General features: G+C 55.6%; 1 protein-coding gene across 1 annotated transcript; it reads left to right on the top strand.

Annotated features, from left to right (window-relative positions):
• Nucleotides 1–1,384: 1,384 nt before the first annotated feature.
• Nucleotides 1,385–7,632, top strand: C19H1orf232 (chromosome 19 C1orf232 homolog). The gene is made up of 4 exons (XM_038377983.2): nt 1,385–1,471; nt 3,387–3,473; nt 5,622–5,719; nt 7,330–7,632. The coding sequence occupies exons 1-4, from the start codon at nt 1,385–1,387 to the stop codon at nt 7,628–7,630; spliced, it is 573 nt and encodes a 190-aa protein (XP_038233911.1). The 3' UTR covers nt 7,631–7,632.
• The last annotated feature ends 6,169 nt before the right edge of the window (nt 7,633–13,801 follow it).

Genomic DNA, 13,801 nt, shown 5'->3' with positions numbered 1-13,801 from the left:
AACACAGTGCAGCTCAGGTAGGGTGGCAGAACAAAAGACACCCCCGTACCAGACATCAGGGTCTTGCCACTCCAGAACACCAGTGGTCGTCTGCCTCCATGTCCGTTCCTCTCATATGTGGCAGGCAAGAAGCCCCTTCCTCGTAGACCGTAGCTAGCTGCCCTGTTTCTACTCCAGTTTCAAGTTCTCCTCCCTTGTTTGCAATTTGCATAGACCCAGCTCCAAAAAGCTTTCAGTCCCTGAACGGAAGTTAAATATGTGAATGAGAAGAGATGGGTTTGCAGGGCCGGTGACTCCTAAGGAATAATTTAGCTTCTGGACACTATTTTCAGCTGAAAGAAAAGGAGTACTTGTGGCACCTTAGAGACTAACAAATTTATTAGAGCATAAGCTTTCGTGAGCTACAGCTCACGAAATGCATCCGATGAAGTGAGCTGTAGCTCACAAAAGCTTATGCTCTAATAAATTTGTTAGTCTCTAAGGTGCCACAAGTACTCCTTTTCTTTTTGTGAATACAGACTAACACGGCTGCTACTCTGAAACCTATTTTCAGCTGGTTGCTGAGATACTGTGTTCCAGGTGCCCCTTCTCAGAGGGGATCGGTTACAGGCCACAAACAATGAAGTGTAACACAAGAGCTCAGCCAAGCTGGGATGAGTCTGTCTGCAGGACCCAGGAAGGGGTAGGGGCCAAGCAAGGATCTCACCCTGGGAGCTGGAACACTCTACAGGGGCAGGGGAACAGATAGTAGGCAGGAGACTGACCTCTGTTGCAAAAGGACATAGATGCTGGCTGGCCAGGCACAGACTCAGGGAGTGGGATGGAGAAGGTAGCTGTGGCCCAGGAGAGAGCCCCCTTTGGGAACAAGACAGAAGGGATGGATGAGGGGCTAGAGAGAACCTTTTCCTGGAGGCAAGATATGGGGGGAGCTGAAGGACAGGGAACAGCCCCTCCAGGATCAGGCGGATAGAACTCCCCGCAGGCCCACCGGCCCTATGTCTAGGAGCCCACTGGCATTCTGGGTCAGACCTGGATCAAATTCCTCTTTGTGGTCTGAACATAGGAGGCCCCTGCAATTTTAATGAAGACACCAGATCCCAGCAGGCACCCGCCTGTACCAGGTGCGAGTTTGCAGTACTCTCCAGCATCCCGTCAAGTCCCTGATTTCCCGCAGAGCCCTCGGAGCAGCTGGGTGTAGCTGTGCAATGGCACCCTACCTCAGCCCTAGGCACGCGGGGCACAGGAGCTGAGCCAAAGGCTGCCAGGCACCAGGCAGACAGAACCGCCTAAGCCACAAGGAGCCTGCTTGTCCGGGCCTCTCCTGCTACCGGCAGTAGGAGCGCGGCTGCCACTGGGACTTGGGGCCAACCTCTTGGCCGCCACCATGACTCAGGGATTCTGGAAAGTCTACAAGTCCAAAGTGCTGCAGAGTCTGGGCAGCGAGGGGCAGGAGGAGGAGTTCCAGGATGAGGTAGGGATGGCCCTGGCAGGGGCCTCAGGTCTCTATTGCTGCCCACAGGGGCACGCACCAGGGGTTCCCAGCTTTACTTCCCTGCACCCCCGGGGTCCCTGCCCAGCCCCTGGCTTCACGCTCTGGTACCCTATGCCCTGTACCTGCACAGCCCCTGTCTCCACCCACTCTGGTACCCTGCACCTCCGGGATCCCTGCCCAGCCCCCGGCTCCATCCACTCTGGTACCCTGAGCCCCCAGGATCTCCGCACAGCCCCCTGTCTCCACCCACTCTGGTACCCTGAGCCCCCAGGATCTCCGCACAGCCCCCCGTCTCCACCCACTCTGGTACCCTGAGCCCCCAGGATCCCCGCACAGCTCCCTGTCTCCACCCACTCTGGTACCCTGCGCCCCCGGGATCCCCACCCAGCCCCAGCTCCGCACCCTCTATCCCTTTGGCACGAGCCTCCCCCAAGCCACGCTGGGGTTTATTCATCGATTCCCAGATTCAGAGAGTCACAGTGCAGAGCACGGCTACTGTCGCTGCCACGTCTAGTCTCTGGCAGGACAACTGCCATTGGGGTCCCTAGTGCTGTGGTCACCATGCTACCTGCTGCTGCTTATCCTTGTGCCGTTCCTCCCTCTGCTGCTGGCTGTTGCAGCCTGTGACAACCAGTCACTCTCTGGTGCCCCGTGTTTGTGCCCCGGCATCCGCCAGCCGCTTCAGCAGCTCTCCTTGGCTTGCTCGCCCTAACCCGGGTTTTGGCAGGGCTGCTGGGATCTGTGTTCTGGGCGCTGACAAATCATTCAGTCAGAAAGAAAAATCAGATCCGAGCAATTTGGAGAGTCTTGGGGTGGGGCAAGAGCGATGGGGTTTGTGCCCTTCAGCGCTAGAGAAATACAAACCCAGCCCTGGCCCCGTGAACGCAGCACTGCTTGTTACAGGGCAGGGAGAAGGACCAGTCGGGGTGGAGGGATTGGAGTGAAGGGGTGGGTACAACTCCAGAGCGGGTTGGTGCTATGAAACGAGGGAAACCCATTTCTAGGGGTCACTGAGCTTGGAGCAGAGAAGATTCTTGTAGGGCAGGGCAGATGGGGCATGGAGAGACCTCACCTGGTCACTTTATCTTCAGCGTGGCCAAATCGCGTAAATTTTGGTGTTTTCCTGAAAGCCCCAGCTTCTGGAATCAAGTGAGAACATGAGACTCTCCGCTTCCCATCTAGTCACATAGGGTAGTTTGAAGCAGGCCCAGATTAGCCAATGTGAACTCAGTGCATTTGCACAAGGCCCGCATCTCAGTCAGGCCCCCAACCACTGGGGAAAAAATTGGTTATGGTAGCAGTGGGGGAGGATCGAGTGCCACCCACTCAGGTTTGGCCCAGCACCCCCTAGACAGACCCTGCAGCCCTAGGCAGCTGCCTGGTTTGCCCACAGCCAGTCTCTAACTAACTGAACTGTCTAGGTGAAGGCAGGTGGGGTGCCACATTTTCATAGTGTGCAGGGCCCCCAAATTCTTTAATCCCAACCTGGTTTGAGGGCTTGACCTGATTCGTTGGAGAAGGGGAGCGCAGAAGGGAGCTTTCTGTTCAGTAGGGAATAGACAGGAGATGCCACAACACCGAGCCTGGGTCAAACACAAGGACAAGGGACTCCGCTAGGACCAGGGCCAAACGACTGAGGAATTCTGGTAGAAGCTCCTTGCACGGGGAATAGTTAGTGCATGGACCAGACCAAGACCAGAGGCAGCAGCTAGAGGAGGAGGAGAAAAAAGTGAATGGGGTGAGGGAAGTCTAGGGGGTGAGAAATCCCGTTGCTAACTCCATTCACCCAGGGACAGAGCCAGCCGGTCTTTCCAGGTGCTGCCCCTGCAGCTGTTCACATGCCCTCCTCTCCACACGCTGCTGCCCCATGGCTGATACTGTGAGTTTGTTTCAGAGGAATAACCCCGAGCTGGTGGAAACCACAGATGCCCCAGTTCTGATGGAGGAGGGATCGAACCCCATCTCCCAGCTGGCACGAAGGGTAAGGCCTCCCATCTTAGGCGACCCACCTGTGTCCCAGAGCTGCCGTCTGTCTCTTAGCATCATACCTCTGGCACCAGTCACCACACCCCAGCCCAACCGGCTGGGGGATTTTCTGCTCACTGGGATTGTTTTCAGGAGTTTCTGCGGGTTCCAATCTGTCCTGGAGATTCGCCTGGCTTTCTGTCACCCCCCTCGGTGCCACCGCATCTTAGGGTTGCCAACTCTGACTGAAGCTATTCTGGGAGATTTTTTTTTGCCCCCCCCCAAACATGACGTAATGTCATTTTCTTAAAATATCCCATTAAAATCTCCTGAGTGGCTTTCAATAGCCACCAGGAGATCGATGCCGATTCCGGGAGATTCCCGGCCAATCCTTGAGGGCTGGCAACCCTACTGTATCTGTGGCAGCCAAGCACCGTTGCCTTGATGCAGCCTGTAACAGGGGCTTTGTCTTCACTGCCAAAAAAAAATCCAGAAGGCGAGCTTGGGCTATGGAACACGCGCTGGTGATCTCACCGCAGAGCCCTCCCGGAGACAAGGGGCAGGCGGGTCCTGCTGCAGTGGAACGAGGCGAGGCCAAACGCTGGCCGTGGGGGCTCTCGGGTGGACCTCACCTCACCACAGTGTGATACAAAGAGCTCGGGCCTCATCTCGGCTCGGATTTTACAGCGGAGAGCTCCGCGCTGGGAAGAAAGCCGCGGAGCTGTGGCCAGGCTGTGGCTCCGAGGGGAAAGCCAGATGCGGGATTTAGTGCGCAATAATGTGTTGAGGGAGAGCAGGGGAATCAAACCAGGCTATTATAAGGAGGCCGCAAGCCCCCTGGCCCTAATACCAGGCCTCCCCCGGCCACAGGTTTCTTTAATGAATGTGAATTAGCAGAGACAGGTGAGTTTGATTTGACCGTAGCCTGGTCTTTCTTCCACGTGTCCTTAAAGAAACAGACCCCCTCCAAAGGTAGACAGCAAAGCGCCAATGCCAGTGCAGAGCCCAGCCTAAGGCAAAGAGGTCACAGGTAATAGAAAGGGACAGCAGATCTACAACTGCAAGAGGGGAAAAAAATCACTTGGCTGCCCACATCCCCCTCAGGGGCATTGTGCTTGTCTGCTGGAGGCCCTGATCACACCCCGGCATGGGGGCTGCTTCCCCCCGTCTGCTGTCAGATCAGAGCCTTAGGTGCTCACAGAGCACTGAGCACCCTAGAAATTAGGTGCAGTGGTGTGGCCCTGGGTGCCCAGCTGTATCCAGACACCCATTACACTGGCTGCATCTTCCCTCCAGAGTCAGCCTTCCCTTCCCTGACCCAGTCGCACTGGCTCTGATCAGTCTCCAGCCAGCCCTGCTCGAGCTGGTCAAACCTTCGCCCCTTTACCACCCTGATGGGCAGGGCTCCCTGTGGGCCGAGACCTCACGCGGCACCAAAAGGCCTTCTTGCTGCAGTGGGTGGCAGATGCCCATAAACAGGGGGAGGGGGTGGTTGAGTCTCGTGAGGGACAGGCAGTGTAAGCGTGGAACCTGGTCATATGTTGTCATAATGTCTGTGCTGTCCTTATAGTACTGAAGTGGCCCAGTCCTGGACCCGGGCCCCATGGCGCCAGGTGCTGTACAAATACAGACCAGAAGGCTGGTTCCTGCTCCAAAGAGCCTACACCCACCCTAACAAAGACAAAGGGCAAACGCCCCCTCTCCTCTGGGCTCCAGGGGTCTCTGCCAGCTGTTCCTCACCCGCACAACGGCCAGTGAAGTCACTCAAAGGGGGGCATGGAAAACCAGGAAGCAGTGGGCAGGCAAGGGCTGAGCGGGGCAGAGAGACACCTCTTCTGAATCTGATGTCCAACCCCTGCCTAACCTGGGACGAGGGGCTGGCATGGAGACAGGCACTGCTCTTTTGGGGGAGGGGGGATAATGCTGAGGGTGACAGAGGAGGAGGGTGATGCTTTGTGGGGTGCATCCGTGAGGCTAGTCTGGGTGTGGTGGAGAAGGAGCCAGAGGAAATAAATTCCTGCTGCGTCAGTCCCATGGAGCAAAGCTCTGGGGCCCGTTGACATTCCCAGGAGCCCACTTGAGCTCGGCCAAACCGTACTAGCTCCACTCCTGCCTGGACCCGGGCAGCTTCACTGACCAGTGGTTCCTTCTCTCTGCTCTGCAGGTCCAGGGGGCTGGCGCCAGAGGCTGGAGGAGCATGTCATCTCTGTTCAATAGGGAGGATGAGCACAAGCTGCTGACCCCCAAGCCCTGTGCTGACCAGTAAGACTGACGTTCGCGTCTGCATCGTAGCGTCTCCATTGGGATCCCGTCCTTCTAGGCAGTGCCCAGCTAGTCAAGGCCCAGCTTATGGTAGGGCTGAGGGTCTGCCACAGGCCAGAGGACCAGGACGAGGGGTGGCTTTGGGGTGAGACTTCAGGCAGCGAGGTACAAGCGTATCTGGGTTTCACCCCCCCAGAGCAAGGATGAGTGTACCGCCCTGCACACCTGAGCTCTCAGCCAGGGCAGGGGTTCTCTCAAGTCCAGGATCACAGTGACCCTGTTGTCATTGACCTGGAGTCCGGTGAGGGCTTATGACTAAATTCAGCCCTGCTGTATGTGGACCCCACTCCCACTGAGATCAGTGAGAGCTACACCTGCTTACCCCATGGCTGAGTCTGAACCCGAAACTGTGTCGGACAACAGCCCCCTCGGCTATCTTCCCGCCCCTGCCGCTACTAGCCAGAGGACATGATGCATGGGCCACTCAGATGGCCGCAGGTGAAGGCAAGAGAACCACACCCTGCTGTCTTGTCCTGATCATGTCCATGTGGAAATCTGTCCTGGTGGTTCCAGTGCTGGATGCAAAATGTTTAGATCTAGAGGCATTTCCTGGCCCAGGAGCCGGCGTAGGAGGAGAGAGAAGAAATGCACTGGAGATCCACCAGGTGCCTCAGTCTCGCTGTAGAAAAGTTACCCAGTTCCCATGGGCTCCTTTGCCTGTGTGAAGACCGTTCCAATCTCCCGCCGGGGCGGCCTTGGCTCAGTCCCAAGAGCCTGCAGCTTTGCAATAAGAAGTTCCCTGTCCCACACCCTGGGGCACAATGTGCAGATCCTCCAGAGCCAGGAGAGTTCAAAGCCCTCCTTTCAGAGCATCCCCCAGTGCACGGTGATCCTTGAGTCCTGCAGCCAGCTGTTCATCCCATCCATCGCTTTCACTGTGTCTATAAAATCCAGACCCAGGCTGGTGCCTGTGTTCTGGCTCTGCACCTGGGAACGGCGGCTAGGGTTTGGGTAGCCCCCCCTGCCTGCATGAGAAGCCATGCCCTTCTCAACAAGGCTGGTTCAATAACATCTGCTGAAAGAAAAGGAGTACTTGTGGCACCTTAGAGACTAACAAATTTATTAGAGCATAAGCTTTCGTGAGCTACAGCTCACTTCATCGGAGCTGTAGCTCACGAAAGCTTATGCTCTAATAAATTTGTTAGTCTCTAAGGTGCCACAAGTACTCCTTTTCTTTTTGCGAATACAGACTAACACGGCTGCTACTCTGAAATCTGCTGAAAGGAAGCCTGTGGCTCAGGGATTCTTATTAAACTACAGTCACGTCTGTGCGAATCAGCCTCTCTCTCTTGCGCTCTAGCAGCCTGCCAGACACCAGGACTCAGCATCCTGTCTCTGCCACTCCCTGGATCATTTTGTCTGTCTGTGCCTTTCCTATACAGGCTCAGTCTCTTCCCTGTATGTTGCAATACTGCCCGACACCCTCTTGCTGCTCATCTCCTTCTCTTTCTCTCCTTGATGCTCTCCCCCTTCCCGTCTCTCCTGTGTGTGTCGGGATCTTTATGCTCAGACGCTCCCCACCCCCTAATCTCCCCGTCTCTTGCTTCCAGCCCCCTGGCACCAAAGCCAGCAGAGTTGCCCTCTGCAGAGAAGACGACGTCAGGGTTCTGGGATGTCTTTGCCACCAAGTGGCAGCGGGCCTCTGCGCTGGACAAGAAGACGGCCCAGCCGGAGTTCAGCGAGCCAGAGGCCGAGTTCAGCGGGGCGCCCGAGGAGCCCCCGGGAGAGAAGGCCTCCTATTCTAACAACGGCAGCGACCTCCGGGAGCCAGAAGAGAGTGCCTTCACGTGGGGCTTCCTGGTCAGCAAACTGGCTGAGATAAGGAATAAAAATGCCCCCAAGAGTAACTAGAGCGGAAGGACCTTTCCCATCAGCCTCAGCACAGAGCCCCTCACTCGGGAGGAGAACACCCAGCACTGTAACCCTTCCAGTCACTGCAAAGGACCCAGCAGCACCGTCAGCCTGGAACACCCACAGCGTGGCTGCAGTATCCCGCCCCCTCCGCCCCAGCCTCTGTCCCTGTGAGCTAAGGGGCTGGACTGTTCAGTGTCTGATACCCTCTCCCTCTGGGGATGCCAGCCTGCCCTGGGGTGGAGAGACTAGAGGTCTCACATCTCCAAGTTCTGTGGTTCACCCGGGGACCTTGGTCCCCATGGGCTTTGCTCACAGTGACGGCCCCTGGACTTGTGCACGTGGCAGGGCACGGGGAAGCCAGCACTCTGAGGCTGAAGGAGGGACCTGCAGGGTTCGCCTGCCCTGGGGCCTTGCTCGCCTCACCTTGGGCCAACAGTGGCACTTGGGTTGGGAGTGCAGAGCTCGGGGTAGCATCTTGTGGGCAAAGGGGAGGTCCAGCCAGCACCCATCAGGCCCAGAAGACTCAAGCAGGTAAAGCATTGAAACTCAGCTGAAAACACCCCCCCCCCCCCGGATCACTCTGGTGAGGGCTGGCCTCTTTGCAGGGTATGGATGAGGTCCCCACTGCTGGGAAGCACTTGTCAGAGCGAGGTCTCCACTGAGCTCCCCACTTGTGTTCTGTACCGTTTGCACTGTCGGGGAGAGATTCTGGGACCACTCCAGTGTGTACTGCCTCTCCCAGGGCTAAGCATTCCCTGCCCGTACTGTACAACCTGCTCGCAGCCTAGCGGTTAGAGCAGGGACCTAGGTTGCCAGGTTCTTGTCCCTGCTCTGCTATTGACTTGAATTGAGTGACTGTGGGCAAGTCCCATAATCTCTTTGCACAATATCTGAAATCTGAGCAAGAACCTATCCGCTACCTCTCAGGCATGGCGCGAGGCGACTGGGCTGAGCCTGCCCCACGGACTGAGCAATTAATGTACCTAGAGCGCTTTGTGATCCTGGAGTGGTAGAAGCCCACAGCCTGAAGAGCTGCAGTTCTGCATACTGTGATTTCCCATACCTGGCAAGCGAAGGCTTTCAGAAGTGACCAGAGACTGTGGGTGCCGAGCCTGGGAGACCTTAAGGGGGTCCAATTTGTTGAAAGAGCAGAGCACCCACCTCGGAAAAGCCAGACCCTCTTTAAAGGTGGCTCCATTTGGATACCCTGAAAATGAAGAACCAAAGATCACTAGGTGCTTTAAAGATCTTGGCCGTGGTGGCTTCCTTCCTAACTCATATCTGAAAGCCTGGCTGCCCTGGTTACACTTTCTTTGGCCAAAGCCTGGATAAGAAGGAGCAGGTTCTCTGCACCTCTAGGTTAGTGTTTGGCTAAGGAGTGCCGAGAACTCACCCTCCAGCAGGAGTAGTTCTGGAATTAGGTGTTCATGGTGCTGCCCTGAGGCTTGTGAATTACTGATCCACAGATCCTTGTAAGGCCTGATCGCCCAGCCCCAGGGAACCGACCCAGCCAAGCTTCCCTGCATGAAACTCTGTTTCTGGGACTCAGACCCACCATCGCACATGGATGGGGGCTGCAGTTTGACTGGCTGGGGCATTTGCAGAGTGCACATGAGTGAGGCGTTTCCCTGCCGCTGTGCCTGTTTAACACTGACGGTGTCATTTGCAGTGAGTTTCAGCTGATCTTTATCATATGTAGATGTGTACGAAGTAAAGATCCCTTCCCTCAACCCCCTTTTCCACAACCCGAGGCCACTGCTTTCTTTGTGTCATCTCTACGGCGCTCAGCGTCAGGCTCAGGGCTGCACTGCAAAGGACAGTCACCCCTTTGCAACCAGAAAGGTCTTCACATTTTTACTCAGTATGGTTGCAGAGTAGCTGAGCCCCAGGGGGGAGCATTAAGCAATAGGGCCAAATGTCCCCTTGCTCCACTGAACAGTCTAGTGGAAAAACAGCCTGGCAAACCAGACAACCTGGGCCAGATCCTCAGCTTGTGGAGATTGGCATAGCACTAGTGATGACAATGGAACTATGGTTATTTACACCCACTGAGGATCCCCCCCCGCGTCCGAATGAGATGAGTTTAGCATTCTCCGCTTAGTCCCTGGGGGATAAGCTTCTGCATGCACTAAAGCTCCAATGGAAACTGGCCCCAAGCCAACCTGAGAGTGACTTACCTGAGAGCCTGGCAGAGGGAGAACATTCACCATGTCAAGGGCCAGGTAATTCACAGAGCACGACCTACATCATGCCTGTAGATAAACAGCCTTGGAGTCCATGGCGGCTGTTTAAGGACAGTGTAGAGCCACCCATCTCAGATGGGATTAGCAGTGAGATAGGTCCATCGCCCCCAGCCCAGAACTGATAACCTAGAGGGGCAGGCTCCCTCTCCTCTCACCAGGCCTACGCAGCCCCCTCTCCGGAGCTACTTTCCAATGGGGGAACCCAAGAAAGAGAGAGACCAGCATAGTGAGCCGATGGACTGCGAGCCACTTGCCCACCGGGTTCTCTCGGTCTCTGCTCTGGCATCAGAGAGTTGGCCACCAAGAGAAATTTAAGACAGATTCAATTCCTGCATGGACTGCATGACATCCTTTCAACCATCTCTACAATCGGGCACAGCCCAACCAAGCCCTTCTCCTCCTGGGGAGGAGTTCACCTTCCCTGCACCCAGAGATGATTCGTAACTATTGACAGCGGGGGAGGGGGCACACAATGTAAAGGTTCTGGTGGTATGCAGCAGGGTTCAGGGCAAGGTATATAAAACCTGGCAGAAATTGGGGGGGACATGTCCCCCACATGCACCCCCTGCCCCATGCAGCACCTCTGTCTGCATCTGACCCTGAGACATAGGTATTCCTTTTTACACAAAGAGCAAGGCTTACAGAGCACATGAGGAAGATCATATGCTCAGGGAAGCCACCGCGCCCATCAGAGCCTTTCCTGCCTTCATTCTTCTCACTTCTGTTTTGCCTATGCATAAAAAAAGGGATAAAGACCAGGCAGGAGCTGGGATCTCTGAGGGCTGGAACAGGAGTGGCTTTAAATGTAGCATGATGCCTTGTTAACCTTCTTGCTAGTCCTGGAATATGGTGGGAATCCTCTATCCCAATAGTGCCCCACTCCTGCAATTTCAGGTTCAGAGGATATGGGATCCCACCCAAACTCCTGGCATGGGAGCTGGCCAGTGAGGTTTTACAAAAGCACCTCCACCCCCTCCGTATTGTCCCATCTCCACTTACAGAACACGGGCCCAGCCAGCCCCTCACCTGGCCTCTCAACTCCCACTGCCGGCACCAGCACCATAGAGATAGATTCCATATGAATCCTGCAGCCTAGCCATTAGCTCCTGGCCCAATTTTACATCCCTACCCCTCAGTCATTAATTTCTCATTAACAATATAAAGCCTCCCCCAATCTCCCTCCTCCCCCAATTCTGCGAAAGAGAAAGAACCTCAATGGGGTAAACTTTTATTAAAGTCATCCTGACTCGGTTGTTGTTCCCAGAGCAGCCACTAGGTGTCAGTAAGTCTACAAAAAAGAAAAGGAGGACTTGTGGCACCTTAGAGACTAACAAATTTATTTGAGCATAATCTTTCGTGAGCTACAGAAAAGCTTATGCTCAAATAAATTTGTTAGTCTCTAAGGTGCCACAAGTCCTCCTTTTCTTTTTTGTGAATACAGACTAACACGGCTGCTACTCTGAAACCAGTAAGTCTACAGCATGAGAAAAGAACCGATCAAACTCTTCAGTTTTCATTCATCGAGTGTAAGGCCAGAAAGGACTATTGTGGTCACCCAGTCAGATCTACCTAGCCCAGCTTCCAGGAGGCCTTACTAAGTGTAAACGTGTAGAACGCCAGGTACAAGCACAAGAGTTCAGCAGTTCCAGCTGATTAACTTGAAGCATCATCTGCTTCTCTCGGCTGCAGCAGCAAGGATGTAACTTTCTGAAGGAGATCGGTGGCTAGCTCAAAGATCTCAGATTCAGGGCTGCCAGGCAGCTCCCAAACACAAAGCAGGCAGGTGTTAGAATAGACACTGACTGTCCCAGACAGTTTTTAAGGTGGAGAGTGGGCCCCCCAGCTCTTCAGAGGGCCCCCTACACTAGTGAGATACTGAAATCCAGGTATTATTTGCTAATAGTGCATGCCAGGCAACAGAGGCACCTGGCTGTAAGAAAGGACAGCTCAAGCAATACAAAGATTAATTGCTATGACTCTGGGGCATTGCTATGCCCGAATGCCACAGGCACAGAGCCCTGTGGCCCGAGGAGTTGGCAGTACTCCTGTGCAGTGCGTCACAGGCCAAGCTGTTCAGGAAGCACAGTGCAAAAACAGAAGCGTGGATGGCCAGCGCTGTTGAGTGCTTGGCCTCCCACCCTGGCAATGTTTAGGATAAACATGGCTGCTATGAACCAGACTGAGGCCCAACAAACTCATAACCCAAGACACTGAACAGGCTTTGGACTGTTCCAGTTTTCAGTCAGTCAATCATAAGAGGGGCTCCTTTCAACCCACCATCCTAGAGGCAGAGGCTCCATCTTGGGTCTCCACCTCTTTCCACTCGGACGACTGCTCGGTTAAAGAGCCCTCTTGCCTCAACTTCCCACACCCAAGGAGCTCCCCTTCCATGGCCCACCAGAGAGAACCACTCTCCCGTTGGCTATTCCTCCCGGCAGGTTACAGGCCTTTCCGCTAGAGCCAGCAGGGCTGGCTGGGAAAGTCCTAGAGGCGTGAACCCCCGTTTGTGTTTTAAGTCAAGCAGAAGGTGTGACCCCAAGAGGCAGCTGCCACTGCCCAGGTGGGGATGAAAGGAGTCGGTTGGTTCAGCACTCCCCTGAGATAACCTGACAACTCGTCCCCTGCAGATTAAAGGGAGCCATTAATCACTGCAGAGCTTCTGGAGCACAGCGGGTGCCAGAGCCCTCCTGCACCTGGAGGAGGAGGGCACAGGTCATGGGGGCGATCGGGACTCCTGAAAGGAGGAGTAAATCATCCCTCAGAGTGCACTCAGGCAGGTTTGGTCAGGCTGGAATCTGCACAGGCTGGGAAGGATCATTCTGCTCCTGGGAGCTCAGCTCCGCCCTGCGGGGGCTGGGACGGGGAAGCAAGGCTAGGGATGGTGTCCAGCAGAAGTTGCTGAAGGCAAAGCTGATACTGGGGGGGGAAAAGGGGCCTCAGGAGGGCAGAGCCTGCTGGCATCTTCCCACAGCCCCCAGGAGGGAACTGGCCCACCAGCCACAGAGAAGCAGATTCTCCAGAATGATGCTGAACTCTGCCGCTGGGAGAGGAGTGGGAGAACTGTTGATGCCCTGTACCCCAGCCTGAGCATGGCCATGATCCCAGCACGCCCCACTGCCATCCAGTCGCCTCCCCTCTGTCTACCCCCCTGCTTGGCTCTAGCGGGAAGAGGAGAGGCAATGGCTCAGAGCCCTCCTCAGTTCACTCTGCCGCTCTGCTCCCACATGGAATGCCTGGGGGGGAGGGGGGGCGCCAGGGAAACGCAGACGGGACGCAGCTCTGACACATCCTCACCGGCTTTGCCCCTCGCAGGTGAGCAGAGATCACATGCAGCAGGATTTAAAACACAGCTGGCTTTATTCAACTTTTCAGATCCAGCCAAAATGAAACAATTTCTCATGGTGGGGGGGTGTTTTGCAGCGTTGGAGGTGCGGGGGGGGGGCTCCCAGGACTGGCACAGCCAGGTCCCATGGCTGCCCACACTGCTGTTAGTTACAGCTGGATCCTGTTCTCATGGTGCAGCCACACACCTAACCACACCCCAACCTGCTAGAGTCATGCCAGGGCCTCCGGCCATTCCCGGATCCCGCAGCGAGGGAGGAGACCGTGCAGCCAGAGGGTCCATTTCTGCCCTTACGACCTCATCTACTGCAGAGCCGGCTGCATCAGTGAGGGGGCCAGGCCAAGAGCATAGCAGCAGAGAACGGCTTAAAGGGCCAGTTTGTCTCCCCCTTCCAGCCTCGTTGCTACAAACGCTCAGGTGCCAGCGAGGGGGGTGAGACTCAACCGAGGGGGAGGAGAAGCAGGGGGGCAGCCCAGGGGGAGCTGCTCCAAGCCCCCTCTCCCAGCACAATTCCTCCCCCCGGGCACATTTTAAAATATCATTCAAAAGAGAGGTTTCAGAGTAGCAGCCGTGTTTTTCTTT

This window comes from Dermochelys coriacea, chromosome 19 (genome assembly GCF_009764565.3).
Source record: "Dermochelys coriacea isolate rDerCor1 chromosome 19, rDerCor1.pri.v4, whole genome shotgun sequence".
Taxonomy (NCBI): domain Eukaryota; kingdom Metazoa; phylum Chordata; order Testudines; family Dermochelyidae; genus Dermochelys; species Dermochelys coriacea.
Note: the sequence above shows the minus strand (reverse complement) of the source record. Positions and strands in the feature narration are given on the sequence as shown.